Source organism: Electrona antarctica, assembly GCF_951216825.1.
Source record: "Electrona antarctica genome assembly, contig: scaffold_25, whole genome shotgun sequence".
Taxonomy (NCBI): Eukaryota; Metazoa; Chordata; class Actinopteri; order Myctophiformes; family Myctophidae; genus Electrona; species Electrona antarctica.
The window spans coordinates 7551482-7572455 of record NW_027637034.1 but is presented as its reverse complement, the minus strand read 5'-3'; the positions used below and the strand labels follow the sequence as shown (position 1 = coordinate 7572455).

General features: G+C 44.0%; 2 protein-coding genes across 2 annotated transcripts in view; one reads left to right on the top strand and one right to left on the bottom strand.

Moving 5' to 3' along the window:
- Window positions 1-14715, top strand: part of LOC306919363 (uncharacterized protein) — a gene marked incomplete at its 3' end in the record, with an annotated part of 24280 nt that extends 9565 nt beyond the window's left edge. The window contains exons 4-10 of the mRNA XM_079532156.1: window positions 1-116; window positions 6296-6353; window positions 9745-9801; window positions 11830-12090; window positions 12840-12893; window positions 13159-14226; window positions 14624-14715. The exon at window positions 1-116 is cut by the window's left edge and continues 19 nt beyond it. Of these exons, the coding sequence (XP_079388282.1) occupies window positions 1-116; window positions 6296-6353; window positions 9745-9801; window positions 11830-12090; window positions 12840-12893; window positions 13159-14226; window positions 14624-14715 (1706 nt within the window). The remainder of the gene's footprint in view (window positions 117-6295; window positions 6354-9744; window positions 9802-11829; window positions 12091-12839; window positions 12894-13158; window positions 14227-14623) is intronic.
- LOC306919233 (uncharacterized protein) overlaps window positions 1-20974 on the bottom strand; it is a gene marked incomplete at its 3' end in the record, with an annotated part of 270701 nt that overhangs the window by 161283 nt on the left and 88444 nt on the right. The window lies entirely within an intron of this gene.

Sequence of the window (20974 nt, the reverse complement as noted above, 5' to 3'; positions counted from 1 at the left end):
TGATGGGCGGGATCTGGAACCTGGAGGACTCGAGTGAGAAGGAGAAGATGGAGGACTTTGAGTTTACCATCAACAGGATCGCAGAGCACGAACATCTTTACAAAATGGATGCTGAGGTAAATTTACAATTTATCTTTTGTCCAGGGTTGTCCAGGGTGTTTTAGAGAAGGGAGAAGAGTCTGGGACGTGTGGAGCGTTGTCCAGGGTGTTTTGGAGAAGGGAGAAGAGTCTGGGACGTGTGGAGCGTTGTCCAGCGTGTTTTAGAGAAGGGAGAAGAGTCTGGAACGTGTGGAGCGTTGTCCAGCGTGTTTTATGGAAGGGAGAAGAGTCTGGGACGTGTGGAGCGTTGTCCAGCGTGTTTTAGAGAAGGGAGAAGAGTCTGGGACGTGTGGAGCGTTGTCCAGCGTGTTTTAGGGAAGGGAGAAGAGTCTGGGACGTGTGGAGCGTTGTCCAGGGTGTTTTAGAGAAGGGAGAAGATTCACTAAAAAATTGATGCATTGATGCATCAATGTCATTAACACTTGGAAGTCGATTCAGATTAGGAGAAGTCGAAAAAAAAAGAATATTAAAAATAATCAATTGTTTTCCCCATATCATATGTTTTGCTCTATGTGTGCGTGTGTACAGATTTCAAACTGTAGCATTGATTATTGTCACGGACAGAAGTCATTCTTTCCCTTTGCATAACGCACCGGAGCACACTCGCCTATTAGTTTGCATTTCATTCAGAACGTGCCCTTAATTAAGAACCTAACTGCAGCTGTGTATGTGGCTCTCAGCGGTGTCCCACTATTGACTGGCTGAATTTGAACTGCGTGTCAGAGAAGTAACAGGTAGAATCATGCAAACTTTATCCCCAAACGATATCCCCCCCCACCTCCGTGCTAGAAATAAAACGTCTGGGTTTCCGAGGCTACATCCGTGCTGACGCAATGACTGTCCTGTTTCTGGTTTAGCTTTACGCGCGGAAGCGGCGGGACACATTAATCTCTCCGTCTCCGGTCAGTGCGGGTTGTTGTTTATTTGCATGGCTCAAAAAATGAGTAACAAACTAACATGAGAACGTTATCGAGTTGTTGGAGGAGGAGGAGGAGGAGAAGGTTCACGTCGTGAACGTGGAAGGTAATGCACATTGCCAGGGCCCGGGGCTCGAAACTGCCTAGCAGAGGACCGGCCAGGGTTATGGCCCTGCCTCTGTTCGGTACGCTGAGCAGTGCGCTGACCCCAAGTGGGGGCCTGTGGCAGGCGAGCTCGGGTGGCGGCCGAGGGGCCTCTGCTCCTGTTAGGAGGCCCATCTGGGGGAGGCATGCGCTGTCGCCGCAGGCTTGACAGCTGCTCCTTGTCCTCCCTGGCCCGGATTGTGCGGTCCAGCGCTTCCCGCGCAGCTGGGCCAAATATCGCTCCCGGCACCACTGGGAGACCACGCAGGGTTGCCCTGCGAGAGCCAGACTGAACCAGAGTGGACATCATCCGTCCAAGCTCTCGTTACATGAGGCCGAATGCCTCCAGTGATGCGTCACAGAGGGTGTTGGAGTCTGCGGGCTCTGCACTCGCGTTGTCCGCCTGCAGAGACGCCGAGAGGGCAAGCATGAGGTGTGACAGGGAGTTAGAGATCCTCCCGGCACGGGCTCCTGCGTCATAAGCCCTTATGAGGAGGTCGTCGGTGGTCCTGCACTGGGGTCGGGGGCACCTGGTATCCTGCCGTAGCGCCTCGTCGGGGTCGACGACTAGGGATGCAATGCAGGGCTCCACAGCCGGCATGCGATGCAGGCCGACTCCTTCCGCGTCGTCCATGGCCGCGATAGTACGCCCATCGGCAGAGAGACGAGAGCAAGCCTTTGAGTCTCTCCAGCAGGTATGTAGCTCCTTCAGAAAGTGAGGAAATAATCACATGCAGTCCATGTTTCTAGGAGAAGTGAGTGAAAATGAAATTAAATCAATTGTAGCAAAATCAAAGAACAAAACATCAACTGATTGTGATGGGATAGATATGATCATTGTGAAGAAGACTATTGACTGTATAATTAAACCTTTTAGTTATATCTGTAATCTTTCTTTTAGTACAGGAGTTTTCCCAGACAGGATGAAAATGGCAAAGGTTATACCACTTTTTAAAACAGGAAACAAACATGATTTTACTAATTATAGACCAGTGTCGCTGCTTTCCCAGTTTTCTAAAGTACTTGAAAAACTGTATGTACAAAGATTGGACTCATTTATTGAAAATAATAACTTACTGAGTGAGAGTCAGTATGGCTTTCGGACCAATGGGTCCACAGCTCTGGCACTCATGAAAATAACTGATGAAATAACAACAGCAATAGATAATCATAAACACACAATAGGTGTCTTTATTGACCTCAAAAAAGCGTTCGACACAATTGATCATACTATTTTAATATCTAAATTGAATAATTATGGGGTAAGAGGTGTAGTTCTAGATTGGTTAATCAGTTACCTTCACAACAGGCAACAATATGTGCAGTTGGGGGGTCATAAATCTGATTCCATGAAGCTTGAATGTGGGGTACCACAAGGCTCGGTCTTGGGACCTAAACTTTTTATATAGAAGTGTCAAAGTTAATGCAGTTTGTTTTCTTCGCGGACGACACTAATTTATTTTGTTCAGGGGATAACTTAAAGTGTAGCAGAAAGCATTACAAATGAAATGGTTAAATTAAAAAGGTGGTTTAAAAATAAGTTATCATTGAATTTGAAAAAAAACAAGTTTTCTCTAATTTGAAAAAGGATGAAATTATTCTCACTATAGATGGAGTGAATATTGAAAGAGTGAATTAATTTAGGTTTGTGGGTGTTATATTAGATGAGAAATTATCATGGAAAAATCATATAGCATATATAAAAGCCAAGGTGGCTTTCGTATCCAAATATGATTTGGATACGTGGATACGAATTTATTGAGGATGTTGTATTGTACACTGGTTTTACCATATTTTATTTACTGTTTGGAAGTATGGGGTAACTCATTGAAGAGTAATATGACTCCTTTGATTATGTTACAAAAAAGAGCGTTAAGAATCATGTATAAAGAAGATTTCAGAGCACACACCAATAGGCTTTTTATGTTATCAGGTGTTTTGAAAATCATGGATTTGGTAGAATTATGAACATTATTGGTGGGGTTCAGAGCGAAAAACAAATCATTACCAATACAGTTACAGAAGTCATTTGTGTTTAGCTCAGAGGATGAGGACCACAGAAGAAGACATGATTTTAAACATCTGTTCGCTCGGACTACACTTAAACAAATGTGCACTTCTGTTACAGGTATAAAGTTATGGAATTCACAAAACCAGGAGTTGAAGAGTTGTACAACAGTGTTTCAGTTTAAGAAAGTGTTTAAAAAAGAAAAAAATGATAAAATATGAATTAGAAGGTTAGATATAAGTGTTATTTTGTTTCCTCAGCGTTGTATTTGTTTGTTCTCTTGTTGAGCTCTATGTCCTTTGTCTTTGTTGTTTTTTCTTTCTTTTTTGATGTAATCATGTATGGTTGGTGGCAGCATCAATTAGTTGTTTTTTTCTTTATTTTTTATTTGATGTAATCATGTATGGTTGGTGGCAGCATCAATTAGATGTTTTTTTTAATGATAGGGGCAGGTATAAATAAGATTTATCTTCTTCCTGCTCCTTTTCTTTTCTGGTATGGAATATGTAAAAGAAATAAGTACAAAGTAAAAATTAATATGATCATGTAAAACCATAACTGAAATTAAATAAATAAATATGAAATGAAATGAAATGAAAAGGAACGGCGAAGTTAGTGGGGGCTGGCTTGTGTTTAAAGAAGCGGCTTGACGGGGCTGACGATCAAGAGCCATGTACAGGACGGCTCTCATGTAGCTGTCCCCCGTCTCAGTCAGGCAGGTCTGGGCTGACGAGTATGAGCCCGGCTCAGAGGCCTCGGAAGCCCCCTCTGCCCCATCCGCCTCACCTTCCTCATCGTCTTGGAAGTGGGTGGCTGAAGCCGCCAGGGACAGTGTGTCATGGTCCTGATCCTCAGGGATCAGGTGTGGCATCGGAGGAGTAGGTGCTTCTGCGTCCTCCGGAGGAATCTCCGGCTGACGGGCCATGATGTATGGCCCTCATTCGGGCCAGGTCGGCAGACAGCTGGTCGACCTTAGATGATAACATATGGCCAGGCCCCGCCCTTCTCTTGGAAGCGGGGGTCGAGGTAGCAGGTGTGGTGGACCGACGCTTGGTAGCCCTGGTCTGGCGTTGAGACAGCCGGCCCGATGGGGGGAGCTCACCTTCGACCTTTTCCACTTGTGCCAACCTGGCTGCCCTCACCTCCTGGGGCATGATGGTGCAGTTCATGCACGGGTTGTCACCGAGTGCCTCCCTCAGATGTTGGGGGCCAAGGCACCCAGGGCAGAGGTCATGCCCATCCTCTGGCCGCAGATGAGCCTGGCAGGAGGTGCAAAGCTGGTGGGTGGGATTCATCCATTGGTAACCCGCACCAGTCCTATGTAGCCCAGAGCGCGAACTGGTCGCTAGGGGTGGAGCCGTATGCTGGAGGGAGGGAGTGCGGACGCTGCCTGTGCCAGCTAAAGGGTGCTCTAACAGAGACTAGTACTCTGTAAATGCACTATACAAAACCCTTGCTAGAAGGTTGTATATAGGAAAAAACAACAATAACCTATAAAGAGGCAACGACTCTGGTCTAATCCGAAATTAAAGTCCACTATTGGAAAACAAGTGCCGACTAAATCAGTCAAGTTAAATGATAACAACCTTGGTTACTGAAGTAACGGCTATAGTCCGACGATACTAGTCGGCGCTGCTATATAGCCAGGCAGCATAGACTCATTAGAGAGGAAAAAGCTGCCCTATGTATACCTTGCAGTAGCAGAGGCTTAATAATATAGAAAGTAAAGAAGTACACTACACGAAATGAGTGTCAACTGAGTTGCACCGTGCTGGGGCGTGCCGCGTCGCAGACACGGGCTAATAAACAGAAAAGTAAACAATAGCGTCGACTGACAAGTGTGTCACACCGTGCTGGGAGCGGGCAGCGCTAACGCTTGCCGTCACTAGCACTGCAGTGTAGCATTACTGGGAATCAGAACAGCGTACGCTAAGCAAAGACGAACGAACTATCCGTTCAACTTTAACCGGTGCTGAACTGTTCGTAGCACGCAACCGTGTGTATGGCAGGGAAGCGTCGCGCACGCAGCCTATGCTAACAGAGGTTGTTTATCAGCTTAATGCAGTTCAATTCTGCTGTAGAACTTGTAGAACTTGCGCGAGCGAGAAGAAATTAGGGACTGAGCCCCTGGTGACCACCGGAAGATATAGACGACTCCGGGTCATCACGGGGTCAAAATGGACATTGTTGGTATAAAATACTCGACTGCGCATGCGCGAAGGGACGTATTCAGTGCTTAAAGCACCGCCTCTGGCGGTCAGCAGGGACGAAATAGAACCTGAGTGTGACGTCAACTGTACAATTTACAATTTAGGCATTTAGCAGACGCTCTTAATCCAGAGCGATTTACATTGGTAAATGGTGCATTTATATAGCACCTTTATCCAAGGCGCTTTACATAGATGTGCATTCACCCATTCACACACACATTCATACACCTTTACATAGATTGTGCATTACATTCACCCATTCACACACACAATCATACACCTTTACATAGATTGTGCATTATATTCACCCATTCACACACTGATGGCGGAGGAAACCATGCAAGGCACCAACCAGCACATCAGGAGCAATCAGGGGTTCAGAGTCTTGCTCAAGGACACTTCGACACTAACTCTGGGGGAGCCCGGGTTTGAACTGGCGACCTTGCGGTTACCATCCGGCCACTCAAAAGCATGGCGATACATCACAACATAAAAAGTAGTTATCATGAAACATGCGTAAGCTAACAGTGACAGTAACAGTGGAATGTCATGTGTAATGTTATTTAAAAACCCCTTTTGGTGTTTTAAGCATTGTTATACTTTAGCTCTAAGCTCTTTAGATCTGCTAATTTCTTTTTTATCGTGAAAATGTGGCTCAAACCTTTGAATATATATTCTTTCAAAGCGAACGTTTTTAACTCAAATCTTTGCTTCTGGGGGGTCCCTGGAACAACATATTTTCAGATGGGGCTCAGCGGCCAAATACATATATATTCGGGGGTCCTTGACATGAAATAGTTTGAGAACGACTGACATAGAAACACAATGTTTTTCAGAAAACTGTCAAGATTTAGAAGACATTTGAATCGTCCTCAGGTCTAAATGGGTTAATAGCTGTAACGTTGTCTCTCCACCAGGTCATACTGCTTGACAAGAAGTCGTATCATGGAGTTCGAGTTTCTTCATTCAGTGAAGGTACAGTTTATTTCTTTTCAAAATCGTTTCATTCACGTTTTTCAGCTTTTATCCATGAATTCACGTCTCGCCAACATGGAGTGAGTAACAGTGTTGTTTTCGTCGACTAATACTAAGACGAAAAATGTTCGTCGACTACCCCTTTTTCGCTGACGAAAACTACATAAAAACTAAATGAAAACTAAGCCATGATGACTAAAACTATGACTAAATATACTGTCAACAAATAAAAACTAGACTAATGTTAGGAAGGGACTAGTGGACCAGAGATCCAGTATAAGTCATTTTACACTTGGCTGCATGCTGAAAATAGCCGATCTACACGTTGTGAGCTTGTAGATCGGCTATTTTCAGCAAGTGAAAAAAAAAGTCATTACGACGGCATCAAGGCCCGCCAAAATACATTTTAGTCGACCAAATCAACTGTATAGTCGACTAAAATCTTATGATATTTAGTCGACTAAAACTAGACTAACACTAAAACCAGGTGACTAAAATGTGACTAAAACTAAATTAAAACTATTGAAGAGATAGTCTAAACTAGATTTTTTAAATCCTTACGGTGTCTAGTGAATGAATTTTAATTACATTTTAATGAGTTAAATGTGTTTACTATACATCTTGAAGATTGTAAAAATGCAAATGTTAGAAAAATCACATCAATAGGGTGCATGGGGGAGGAGTTGTTGTGATGCAGGTTAGGCAAATAAAAAAGAAAACATTTGTGTTTATTTGGGTTTTTATGCACTTCACATGATGGAACCATGGTCTTCATATCGATCAATTCATCATGCAAAGACAAACATAACATGGGGTGAATGGTTCCTGTCGGATGTATAGTTCAGGAGCTATGTTGGTTTAAAGTTTTTATTTTTCACAGCAAAAATTCCAGGACAAACACATGTTAAAAAAAACATATGTGGGACAATAATTAGCTCGGGAACATCAAAATTAATTCACTAGACACCTTAGGCTAAGGATTATAAAAAGGTAGGTTAGAAAATATATATCTTTCGGGTACTAGAATTGACCCCTTCCTACCAGACTAAGACTAGGCCTATGACTAAAACTAAAATCAAAATTTGCTGCCAAAAACAACACTGGTGAGTAACCGAGTAAAAAGAAAATTGCGCTGACACGACAAGCCGGTGTATTTTGAAGAGATCCCATAGCCCGAAGGTGGATGGGACGACTGTGATTGGCTGAGACATAACCAGCCTCTGTTTTTTTTACTAGGAAACATGAGGTAAACACAAAAAAGACACATTACAAATACGTACATGAGCATGTTTTCCCTGTAGTGGCAACGTTAGTTAGTATGGTTGCCTATGGCGACCATACTATTGTTCCCCTACTTTGGAATACTTTGCCGCGCTACTCCTCCCACAGTTTTTGCCGCACGCACTCGAGCCATATGTCAAATCGACCATTTAAGTATTTTTTCCCTTGGAGACCGTAAGCACCATATTTACAAGACTTAGGCTGGAGGTTCATCATAATTATGACAATAAATTGAAAATAAATTACATCGCTCAGCCTCATGGTGGCGCTATAACAGCCCACGTCACGTTTTTCCCTATAACTCTTGAACCGTAAGTCGTAAAATCAAAATTTCCTTTTCCATGGATTCCTTGGATCATGACGGATCTCCCCGCATAGGCCACGCCCATTTCCGTCTAGAACGAAATTGCACCAAATTTGCATTTTCTTCAAAACACACTTTTTGCTCCACCTCCAACAGATTTTGTCCAAATCTCACACAAATTGGTAGACAACATCTCTGGTGCTATCCGATTACTTAAACACTGGCAGAATTTTGATAGTCCATACCGTTCGGCCGTAATCGGCTTCCGAAGTTAGTAGGAGGGGCCTATTTTACAAAGAAGGCCACAAATAATGAACGGAACGTTCAATCCACACAGAATTTTAATCACATATCGAGAGTGGTTCAATCAATGTAGCGCCAAAATAAATTCATTTTCACCCATAGGGGGCGCCGCAAATGCCAAAAATGTCACTGTTTGTTGAAAAAACAATTTGTTGGGGGACTCAATCCCCACCAAAATACTTACACATGATCTCAAAGGTGATGTGACCATTTAATTGACTCGTAAAATTAGTGGGAGGGGCCTATTTTTAACGAAAAAACTAAAACACTATATGTCACCAAATCAGGATCCGATCAGCGCCAAATTTGAATGGCATGTTGTTTGGCCTTGGCCTCTAACACAACACCTCCTGGCAGACTCCTTGGGTCCCCAACGACGTCGGTGCGACGGGTGCGATGGAGGCAACCATACTTTGCAATTTCCCAGAATTGCTTCTTTCTAGTTAGTTATTAATCTGTGTGTTGGTTATGTAACAATTTGGAACCGATGAAAAGCCCTTTCGGACAAAACCGCTTAACTCCATTGGACCCTCAAACTGTCTGCGAATTAAAGCAGCTAACTCCACCACCTCTCTCCGCCTCTCATGCAAGCAATTGATTATAGAGGGTATGCGCGTGACATCATCGTACCTGGAAGTTATGCGGGAACGCCCACTGAGTGGCAAAAAAGTACTTTCTGGCCTTGACAGTGTGGTATATGAACTATACCATCACTGTACAGACTTAACCAAGAACTGGAGAGCAGGAGAGAATTGTGAGATGGAAGACAGCAGATCAGAGATGTTGTTGGTTTATTTCAGCGAAGCACAGCACACAGCATACAGCATAAGCTCACGCCAGCCAGAATGGCCTGACGTCTCCACACAGGGCTTACGCCCGACTGACTGACCGTTCACATTCTGGTTAACCTTTTAAGCATTTTACATGGGTGTAGGGTGTCGACAGAAAGATGAATACACTTTAGAGACAAGTCCTTTGATCAACCAGTCTGCTCCAACAGTGGCCACTTTGAACCACTGTTTAGCATGTAATTGTCCTTTGGGTGTGTCACCCAGGAACTCAGAACTCAAACAAAAGGCACAGACTACAGTTGGTCCCGGGCCAAGTGCTTGAAGTGAAAAGTTTTTGTTTCATGAAAATCCACCATAGAAACGTTATGAGCTACTTTCTGTCAAGAAATTCCCTGCATTTGATTATTTTTCAGAGTTTGGAAGTGCTTGTTTTCAATAACACAACATTTTGCTGCCTCCTGCATTATGTGACATTTAGAAACAGGTGGTACGCAGGACGGTTGAGTGATTTCCAACGAGCGCTTCCAAACTCCAACACTCCATGCTGCTCAATGTATTGCCACTCAGTCTAGATGAGGGGGGCGCGTGTCCTGATGGGAAAATCATGCCTGTGCATACTCTCTATATCTAAAGTCACAACACCAACAGATATCAACGTCTGTCTGTCTGTCTGTCTGTCTGTCTGTCTGTCTGTCTGTCTGTCTGTCTGTAGGCATCCACATACTGGAGTCATCCAGGCCACCGGAGGCAGACCAGAGCACAGATAACGGTATATATACTGACTTAACAGCGCCAACAATCACACACAATGCAGAATACAGATGCGTCCCAGCTAGAGGGCGCTGTTGATGTTCCTCATCTTTGTCAATATAAATTAAACAGTGGTTTTCAACCAGTGGTCCTTTTAAGGGGTTCCAGCTATATGATAGAGAGTTGGTAACCAAATGGACCCTTATAGATCTTTAACTCTTGAGAGTGTAAAATGAAACCAAATGGACCCGTACGGGTCCCATTGGTTTAATTTTACTCTCTTAAAATATTGTTAAACATCTGCATTACTTAATTAATTTAAAAGAAGTCTACACAAAATTAGAGAATCTAAAATAATTGTTATTTCGACCAATGTTTGCCTGTTATCTCTCCTAAATGGTACCAACATCAACAGACACACACACAGCATGAAATTGTAGACAAAATGTTATCCAACAGCGATAACAAAATATTCTTTCGTTTTGGGGTCTGAGAGGCTAAATGTCATCACATGGTGGTTCCGTGGCTCAAATGGGTCTGAGAGGCTTAAATGTCATCACATGGTGGTTCCGTGGCTCAAATGGGTCTGAGAGGCTAAATGTCATCACATGGTGGTCCGTGGCTCAGATGGGTCTGAGAGGCTAAATGTCATCACATGGTGGTTCCGTGGCTCAAATGCAGAATAAATAAATAATGGGCCTTGAAGTGAAAAGGGTTGAAAACTATTCTGTATCGTTGTAAAGCTGTCTGTCTGCACGCTGTATCGTTGTAAAGCTGTCTGTCTGCACGCTGTATCGTTGTAAAGCTGTCTGTCTGCACGCTGTATCGTTGTAAAGCTGTCTGTCTGCACGCTGTATCATTGTAAAGCTGTCTGTCTGCACGCTGTATAGTTGTAAAGCTGTCTGTCTGCACGCTGTATCGTTGTAAAGCTGTCTGTCTGCACGCTGTATCGTTGTAAAGCTGTCTGTCTGCACGCTGTATCGTTGTAAAGCTGTCTGTCTGCACGCTGTATCGTTGTAAAGCTGTCTGTCTGCACGCTGTATCGTTATAAAGCTGTGTCTGCACGCTGTATCGTTGTAAAGCTGTCTGTCTGCACGCTGTATCGTTGTAAAGCTGTCTGTCTGCACGCTGTATCGTTGTAAAGCTGTCTGTCTGCACGCTGTATCGTTGTAAAGATGTCTGTCTGCACGCTGTATCGTTGTAAAGCTGTCTGTCTGCACGCTGTATCGTTGTAAAGCTGTCTGTCTGCACGCTGTATCGTTGTAAAGCTGTCTGTCTGCACGCTGTATCGTTGTAAAGCTGTCTGTCTGCACGCTGTATCATTGTAAAGATGTCTGTCTGCACGCTGTATCGTTGTAAAGCTGTCTGTCTGCACGCTGTATCGTTGTAAAGCTGTCTGTCTGCACGCTGTATCGTTGTAAAGCTGTCTGTCTGCACGCTGTATCGTTGTAAAGCTGGTCTAGTCTGTATACACACTGTATCGTTGTAAAGCTGTCTGTCTGCACGCTGTATCGTTGTAAAGCTGTCTGTCTGCACGCTGTATCGTTGTAAAGCTGTCTGTCTGCACGCTGTATCGTTGTAAAGTTTTCTGTCTGCACGCTGTATCGTTGTAAAGCTGGTCTAGTCTGTCTACACACTGTATCGTTGTAAAGCTGTCTGTCTGCACGCTGTATCGTTGTAAAGCTGTCTGTCTGCACGCTGTATCGTTGTAAAGCTGTCTGTCTGCACGCTGTATCGTTGTAAAGCTGTCTGTCTGCACGCTGTATCGTTGTAAAGCTGTCTGTCTGCACGCTGTATCGTTGTAAAGCTGTCTGTCTGCACGCTGTATCGTTGTAAAGCTGTCTGTCTGCACGCTGTATCGTTGTAAAGCTGTCTGTCTGCACGCTGTATCGTTGTAAAGCTGTCTGTCTGCACGCTGTATCGTTGTAAAGCTGTCTGTCTGCATGCTGTATCGTTGTAAAGCTGTCTGTCTGCACGCTGTATCGTTGTAAAGCTCCCGACGAGTGTTCGTCTTCATCATCTTTCATCATCCTCGTTCCCCGTTCAGAAGAGACGGAGAACGCCATGAAGACCGAGCCAATCGCAGAGCAGATGACAGGCAGGCCACACCCAGAGGTGAAGACCGAGCCAATCGCAGAGCAGACGACAGGCAGGCCACACCCAGGGGTGAAGACTGTGCCAATCCCAGAGCAGATGACAGGCAGGCCACACCCAGGGGTGAAGACCGAGCCAATCGCAGAGCAGATCTCCGACAGGCCACAGCCGGTGCGAGTTGCTACCATGAACACTTACAACTCCACCATAACAGGTGTGTGAGGTAAAAAATGGTAATTGGTGCATTTATATAGCGCCTTTATCCAAGGCGCTTTACATAGTGTGCATCACATTCACCCATTCACACCCATTCACACACATCCACACACCTTTACATAGATTGTGCATTACATTCACCCATTCACACACCTTTACATAGATTGTGCATTACATTCACCCATTCACACACACACACACACACACACACACACACACACACACACACACACACACACACACACACACACACACACACACACACACACACACACACCGATGGCGGTGGAAACCATGCAAGGCACCAACCTGCACAGCAATTAGGGGTTCAGAGTAGCTTGCTCAAGGACACATCAACACTAACCCTGAGGGAGCCCGAGTTCGAACTGGCAACCTTGCGGTTACCATCCGGCCACTCTACCGCTGAACCACCGCCGAGGTCAACACTACTCTCCCACCAACACACACACAATATCGACTATCAAACCATGTCCTTGACACAGGAGGTAGAGCAGGCCGCTTGGCAACCGTGAGGTTCCCGGTTCGATCCCTGTGGGCTCCCCCAAGTCCAAGTGTCCTTGAGCAATACTCTGAACCCCTGATTGCTCCCGATGTGCAGGTTGGTGCCTTGCATGGTTTCCTTCCTTCCTCCGTGTGTGTGGTGTGCGCGTGTGTGCGTTCGCGTGTACAAAGTGCCTCAGATTATTTCAAGTCTCATTGGTCTAATTGTCTCTCTGCTGTTTCCAGTCACCATTAAACAGGAAGTGAAACAGCAAGACCACACCCACCGCTGTTTCTCTGGTAAATAATTATAATAATAGTATTTCTCTGGACCTCCTGGTAAATGCTGATGTATTTTACTCTTTACTATCGTAAAGTGCAGAGGAAACAATCTCACTATTAACAATTTAAATGTGTCAATTACACTGTCATTTAAATGTCCTGTGCAGTCGTATATCTGTATGGAAGTCATGTTGTGACATGCTTGCATGTGTATTGAATCTGGTCTGGTTTTTTCTTTCCCCACCTCCCCTCCCCACCTCCCCTCTCCACCTCCCCTCCCCAGAAATGAGGACATCAGAGAAACGTGTCTTGGATCACCTGTCCTCAAACGAAGACGCAGAGACCACGGGGAAACGGAGGAGACTTTCACCGTGTCCCGACGGACGCAAGCTAGAGCTGGTCCTGAACTCGCTCAAAATACTCGCTTCCTCCAACTTCAACCTGGAGTCTCCACCACCGAGTCCAGACTCTGCTCCCTGGACCAGGGGACACAGCACGGCCCCTGCTGGGTCTGTGGAGCCCTGGTCCAGGGGACACAACACGGTCCCTGCTGGGTCTGTGGAGCCCTGGACCAGGGGACACAGCACGGCCCCTGCTGGGTCTGTGGAACCCTGGACCAGGGGACACAACACGGTCCCTAAGCCTGCCGACGACGACCGCGAAGTCTATGCTGACCAGCAATCCGTGTCGCAGGTCGACGTCATCGATCGTGACCGTCCTCCGAGACGCCACTACGGAGCAGCCGCCGCCGCTGTGGGTGAGGAGGACCTCCTCCCCGTTACCGCCAGCCCGCAGCGGCTGGACTGTAACCAGAACCTCCTCCCCGTTACTGCCAGCCCGTGGCGGCTGGACTGTAACCAGAACCTCCTCCCCGTTACCGCGAGCCCGCGGCAGCTGGACTGTCACCAGAACATCCTGAACGAGGCTGAAACCGGCACCGTTAACCCAAACCCTCTGGACGTCGGCGCGGTCGGCCCGACGGACCACGCGGCGCAGCGCCAGCGGTTTGCCGAAACCGCCGACGATCGTGGCTCCGTCGACCGGCCCTCCGTAGTCGACCCTAGCGTCTCCCTGCGGCCAGCCGCTGCCGCAGGCTGCTTTGGGACGCCCGTGTATCCTTACAGTCAGCTCTTCCAGAACGCTTACTTCACACACGGGTTTCCACCCGGGACCGCGACCCAGAACCCTTACTTATACGGAACTGGACCTGCGGGCGTTGTTTCTCAGGTTCCAGGGCTGCGGCACCAGGCTGTGTTCTCACAGTATTTCGCCTACAGTGACGATGATGATGATGATGGTGGTGGTGGTTCTACTGGAGGATTAGACCCAGTCCCTCAGCGGTGGGGGGATGGTGGTGGTTCTACTGCAGGATTAGACCCAGTCCCTCAGCGGTGGGGGGATGGTGGTGGTTCTACTGGAGGATTAGACCCAGTCCCTCAGCGGTGGGGGGATGGTGGTGGTCCTACTGGAGGATTAGACCCAGTCCCTCAGCGGTGGGGGGATGGTGGTGGTTCTACTGGAGGATTAGACCCAGTCCCTCAGCGGTGGGGGGATGGTGGTGGTTCTACTGGAGGATTAGACCCAGTCCCTCAGCGGTGGGGGGCAGGACAGGATGGGACGTCTGGAGGCACCCATACCACAGGTTCCCAAACCTTTTCATGTCAAGGACTCCCAAATTGACACTTCTATTAGCCCCACAGACCCCCATTTGAAAAGCTAGTTTGCGTATGTGACTGTGATGTGCGTAGGAGGAGCCTGTTTGCTTCTCAGGGAGCTGACAGAGAGGGAGAGCAGCCTCCGCAAGCTGACAGAGAGGGACAGGGAGCTGACAGAGAGCTGACAGAGAGGGACAGAGAGCTGACAGAGAGGGACAGAGAGGGACAGGGAGCTGACAGAGAGGGACAGGGAGCTGACAGAGAGGGACAGGGAGCTGACAGAGGGAGAGCAGCCTCCGCAAACTGCCTGGGATTGGCTGGGATCCAATGCTTCAGTTATCGGATGCTACGGCCACTGGCTATGGGATGTAAAACTATATGCTGTCCGGGAGATGGGAACCAAAAGCCAACGCTTCTGGAATGAAACCAAAGGAATGATTTTGAGCCGACAAAACGTGAATGTGCTTTAATATTCTAATAAGTCGATTGATGAATTGGTCAACGCTGTACACTGCCCAGTTTAAGGAGAAGCATGTCATTGTCAGTGGTTTGATGAAATAGAGAATCTGTGATCAAAGCAGTCCACGCACGCTACGGTTTATTATTTTGGCATTTTCAATTATTATTAGTGTCTTTACTTTTATGCATAAAACAAAGGCTTCTCACTCTCTGTATTTCTGTTATTCATAAATCGTGATAAATCGTTATGTCATATGAAAGCAGGGAATCATAGCTTCAAATTGACATAAAAACAGGCATGAAAGGTTCACTTCTGTGGACTTTAACATTACACCTAGCTACATGTTTAAGCATTTATTTCATATTTACATGTCGATTTCAGCTCTGACATTTATTTCAGACATGCAGTATGTCGTCACAAGATCACTTTTTCTCCTCTCCTGAACAGAACTTTTAGTCTTGCCGCCATGACTGGGATTAAAGGAGTTGGTTTTTAAAACTTTCAAAATAATTCAAAATGTGTCATTTGTTCACAACAATATTTTTTTTTTAAATTATTTTAACTGCATGTTTTGCATTTTCTTTGCATCTTCGTTTGATGTTTAATCCGAAGTAAAGCAGGCAGCGTGCCTGTCTATGTGATCCAAAGGTTGTGGTTTCAAATCTTTCTGCTTCTGTACTGTGAAGACATAATGTGGCCGGTTAAGACTCAGCCCATGGCTCCAGACATAATGTGGCTGGTTAAGACTGACCCATGGCTCCAGACATAACGTGGCTGGTTAAGACTCTTCCACGTGCGGTTATGGTTAGTAACGTCAGATTATTGTGACCTTGATATTAGGGATGGGAATTATCGATTAAGTCATATTGATAATTGCTAAGGTTTGATAACCTCATCGATTGATTAACCGGTTAGTTCATGAGCGGCATTTTCTTTTCTTAATTTTGCCTCAATGTCTAACATAAAAATCTACACTTTGCTGATATAGCGAAGGAATACAAAAGGCATATTACATTCTTTAATCAAAAATATTTGTTTGACCATTTGAGATACAGGGCCAGGCAATGGCATCTTTGTATGAGGAATAAATGAATGATATGTAAAAGTGCACTGTCCTGTCACTGTCACACATCACATGTGCTGTCCTGTCACTGTCACACATCACATGCACTGTCCTGTCACTGTCACACATCACATGCACTGTCCTGTCACTGTCACACATCACATGCACTGTCCTGTCACACATCACATGCACTGTCCTGCCACTGTCACACATCACATGCACTGTCCTGCCACTGTCACACATCACATGCACTGTCCTGTCACTGTAGACTCTACAGTGACAGTGATAGGACAGTGTCACTGCAGCAGCCTCCAGGTGGCTCTGATTGAAGAGGGGAGAGCAGTGGGCGCAGACAGTAGCATACCACTTGGACACAGGCCGGGCCTGATCAGCCTTGGTCTGGTCGCCTGGAGGAGGGTGTCTGTTGAAGGACCCGAAACACCCTATGATCCCAGGAATTAACACTGATGATGTGTCCAAGTTTGTGCATCCGTAGATGTATTGTTAACTAACAAAAGCTAAAGAAAAAAAAGTTTCATAATAGCATTTTGAATATCAGTTTCAATAGGCAGTTTGTTTGGTACTCTTTGAGTAACACTAAATAATCTTGTATTCTATAATTTAAAGAATAGAATACAAAACAAACAGACAAAAAAATCTAAATGAAATCTACAGGGTAAATTACAGAGAAACAAAAGGAATGTTTGGACTTGAGAGACTACGATTTCTGCCTGCAGCTAAAATTCCACAAAAGACTATATAAAAAGGATGATAATAGTAAGGTCAGATGTCATAAATGAGAAATAGGCTATAGAAACTATAGAGGGAAATCTGCAAAATGTCAGAAGACAGTACATTTGGTACATTTGATCTAACACAATACCTAGCAATTGATCTATCTAACTATTGACTCAGTGAATGAGAAGTACTACTAAAAAGAACAGTTCATTCAGTATGTTAAGTTTACTTGCAACTAATCGAGCAGTTGAGACGAATAACAGCCTAAATCCATAATTTATAAGACCCCTTATCCATATCTCTTCTGAAACTGCTATCACACAATTTAGCACTCCTGGATGTCAGACGAAGAAAATGATACCACATATGTCTTGTCCCTTTTTAGGGCAACGATATCTCACCCGGCCTAAGGACTATATAAACTCAAGCTAAAAAAACACCTCTCAACTTGAATGTTTGTCTTTATTTGTGACTGCACAACCATTATTTACAACAGAGACATAAAGGAATGAACGAATGTGTCACTATAGTGTAATGTTTTATTATGTAGCCTACTAAAACATAAATAAATATAATCTAAATGTAACGTACATCAAATCTACAGGTCAAATTATGGCGAAACAATAGCATTGAGAATAAAATGAATATTGAGACTTGAGATTTCTGCCTGCAGCTAAATGTAAGTGGTTATGCTCCGCAAAGACAACGCTGCATAACAAAAGGATGACAATAATAAACATGGTAGGGTCAGTTGTAATGAAGCAGAAATACAGAGTCTAGATAGAAAGATGTAGGAAATCGGCACAACGGCAGAACAGAGTACATTTGGTCTAGGCTACAAGACAACAGCATACTGTTCTTTCCAGTACTTTCTCTGAAAATAACAGTGAATGATAAATAGTACATAAACAGTGTTAAGTTTACTTCCAATTAATCAACAAATCAACTTGTGGGTTATTATATTACCCTTCTAAATAAACAATTGCTTAAAAAATACCATAATGGCTCATCATGCTACACTTGGTTAGTTACAGATTTATATATATGTGTGTTCATGACGTGAATTAATATAATTATGTCCATTCGAGAGAAGTGTTGTCCACACTCATCACATCCATAGGGTTTCTCTCCAGTGTGAATTCTCTGGTGGATTTTAGGCTGTCCATCCGAGCGAAGTGTTGTCCACACTCATCACATCCATAGGGTTTCTCTCCAGTGTGAATTCTCTGGTGACTTTTAAGGTGTGCCATTATAGAGAAGTGTTTTCCACACTGATCACATCCATAGGGTTTCTCTCCAGTGTGAATTTGCTTGTGTATTCTAAGTCTAGACATTGTAGGGAAGCGTTTACCACACTGATCACAGCAGTGGCCTTTTTGTTTAGCCAAGCTTCGTTGTCCATTCACCTCTGGTAGAAGAGGGAAGCCAAGACTGATGATGCAACACTGAATTGGAAACAAAGATAAGGGACATATTGTTTAGAGTTACTTCATGGACCTGCTTAAACTAATTCAACGTTAATGTACACAAATTGACAATTTTACCAACCATTTATCATTTGATTTTACAATTTCCCTCGCTATCCCTCCTGGCACTCCATCATGGCACAAATGCTATGTATCCAACAGACAGTTATTGTCCCTTACCTTTAACGTGTGTTAAGAGTTCTAGGGTTAGTGTTGTAGGGTTTGTGGTCTAGCGTTAAAAAGACTAAAACTGTTATAAACACATTACACGTAAATGGTAAATGGTAAATGGTGCATTTTATATAGCGCCTTTATCCAAGGCGCTTTACATAGATTGTGCATTACATTCACCCATTCACACACACATTCATACACCGATTGCGGCGGAAGCCATGCAAGGTACCAACCAGCACATCGGGAGCAATTTGGGGTTCAGTGTCTTGCCCAAGGACACTTCGACATGTAGCCAGGAGGAGCCGGGATTCGAACCGCCGACCCATGGATCATTGGACAACCGGCTCTACCTCTTGAGCCACAGTCGCCCACGTATATGAGCATGCTGATTCTAGATTCATACAATGGTGATGAAACAAATGTTGACTAATTGCAAATTGTTGTGTATTTTAGAAAGAGACATAGAACTTTTACAATTTCCTTTCGCTATCCCTCCTGGCACAAATTCTATGTATACAACAGACGGTTATTGTCTCCCATTTGTTAGGTGTTCTAGGGTTAGTGTTCTAAGGCTAAATCGTTCTGAACACATTACATATATATGAGCATGTTGAGTCTATATTTACTGGATGGTGATGATTTTTGATTAATTGCAAATTGTTGTGCATTTTAGAAAGAGACATAGAACAGGTTGTCTTAGTCTATGCTAATATTATGACATATTACGACATGCTGTATATCCATAAAGACACAGTAATTAAGTAACTTACATAGGTCTTGGTGATCATCATGTTGAGCAGAATTGTTCCTGGGGTTGAGAGAGTTCATCTTCACCTGAAGTCTGGAGTCCACAGTCAGATCTGATCAAGAATGATTGATATCCTGGAGGAGTTGTGGAGAACTGACAACTACACACTCTTCTTATACTAGAGAGCCTGAGGTGGATTGGCCAAAGTGGAGAACAATAGAATCCTCTCCACCAATCACAACCTAACAAGGGGTGGGGGGCATTGTTATATGTATACATTATACTAAAATGTTATTTATACAATACAATGTACTTTATATATTTGCCTAAATGCATTGTGAAATGATCACAGTCAGAGTTAGTATGTTTTTATTTAAAATATAACACAAAATGCCAGGGTGAACAGTAGCCTATTGGATAATTTATGTATCATCAGCTTGACTTAAAATATATATAATTTATATATAAACACCTTCTGTACTCTCTTATTTGTATCTTCTTTGTGTGTTGGGATATCAAAATAAAATTCAAGGTGTGTGTTGCCTTCCAAATTGTTATTTACTGAAATTAACACACACCGTACTCCTATAAACTCAAGCTAAAAAACACCTCTCAACTTGAATGTATGTCTTTATTTGTGACTGCACAACCATTATTTTCAACAGAGACATAAAGGAATAAACGAATGTGTCACTATAGTGTAATGTTTTATTATGTAGCCTACTAAGAAAAGTAACACACCATGGCAAAACAAATTGACGAAAGAAATATAATCTAAATGTAACCTACATCAAATCTACGGGTCACATTATGGCGAAACAATAACATTGAGAATAAAATTAATATTGAGACTTGAGATTTCTGCCTGCAGCTAAATGTAAGTGGTTATGCTCCGCAAAGACAATGCAGCATAACAAAAGGATGACAATAATAAACATGGTAAGGTCACATGTAATGGATGTAATGAAGCAGAAATACAGTCTAGATAGAAAGATGTAGGAGATCGGCACAATGGCAGCACATTTGGTCTAACAGTGAATACGAAATAGTACAAAAACAGTATGTTAAGTTTACTTGCAATTACTCAACTTGCACTTGCACAACTACTTGTGGGTTACCTTCTTAATAAACAATTGCTTAACAAATGCCATAATGCTCATCATGCTACAGTTGGTTTGTGGATTTGCTGATGTTTCTCACCCGCTCTAATGAAGCTATATAAAACACTAAACAATAAACATATTTATATTTCAATGTGCGTTCATGACGTGAATTAATATAACTATTTCCACACTAACAAGGGATCCGATTCAATTCAGTGTGTACAACCTGGAAATTCAAACATTATTTGAATTACAAAATGTTTTTCCACACATACATCAGAATGATTAGGGTTTCTCCCTGGTGTGAAATCTCTGATGGCGTTTAAGGTTGGCCATTGTAGAGAAGTGTTGTCCATACTGATTACCGCAACAGCTCTATCATTGTCAATGTATGAATGACTCTCTGTCATCTCCCTCTTGCTACACACATTAGATAGATTGGACAATCAAGTCCCTATAGAAACCTAATTTGCACATGATTGCTACAAATCCTTTCAGCTTTGGTGAAGGCACCCAGCCAGCACGCCCACTTGGGGCCCATGTGGTTTCAATGCGGGATACATGGGTACCAAGTGGGAATGGGCTTGAACTGGGCAAATTATGAGGGTCCCACGTGGTCTACACATGGGTTAACTGTGCATGGGTTGGAAGTGGGCAAGCCCATGTAGGTCCAACATGGTCTGCATGTGGGC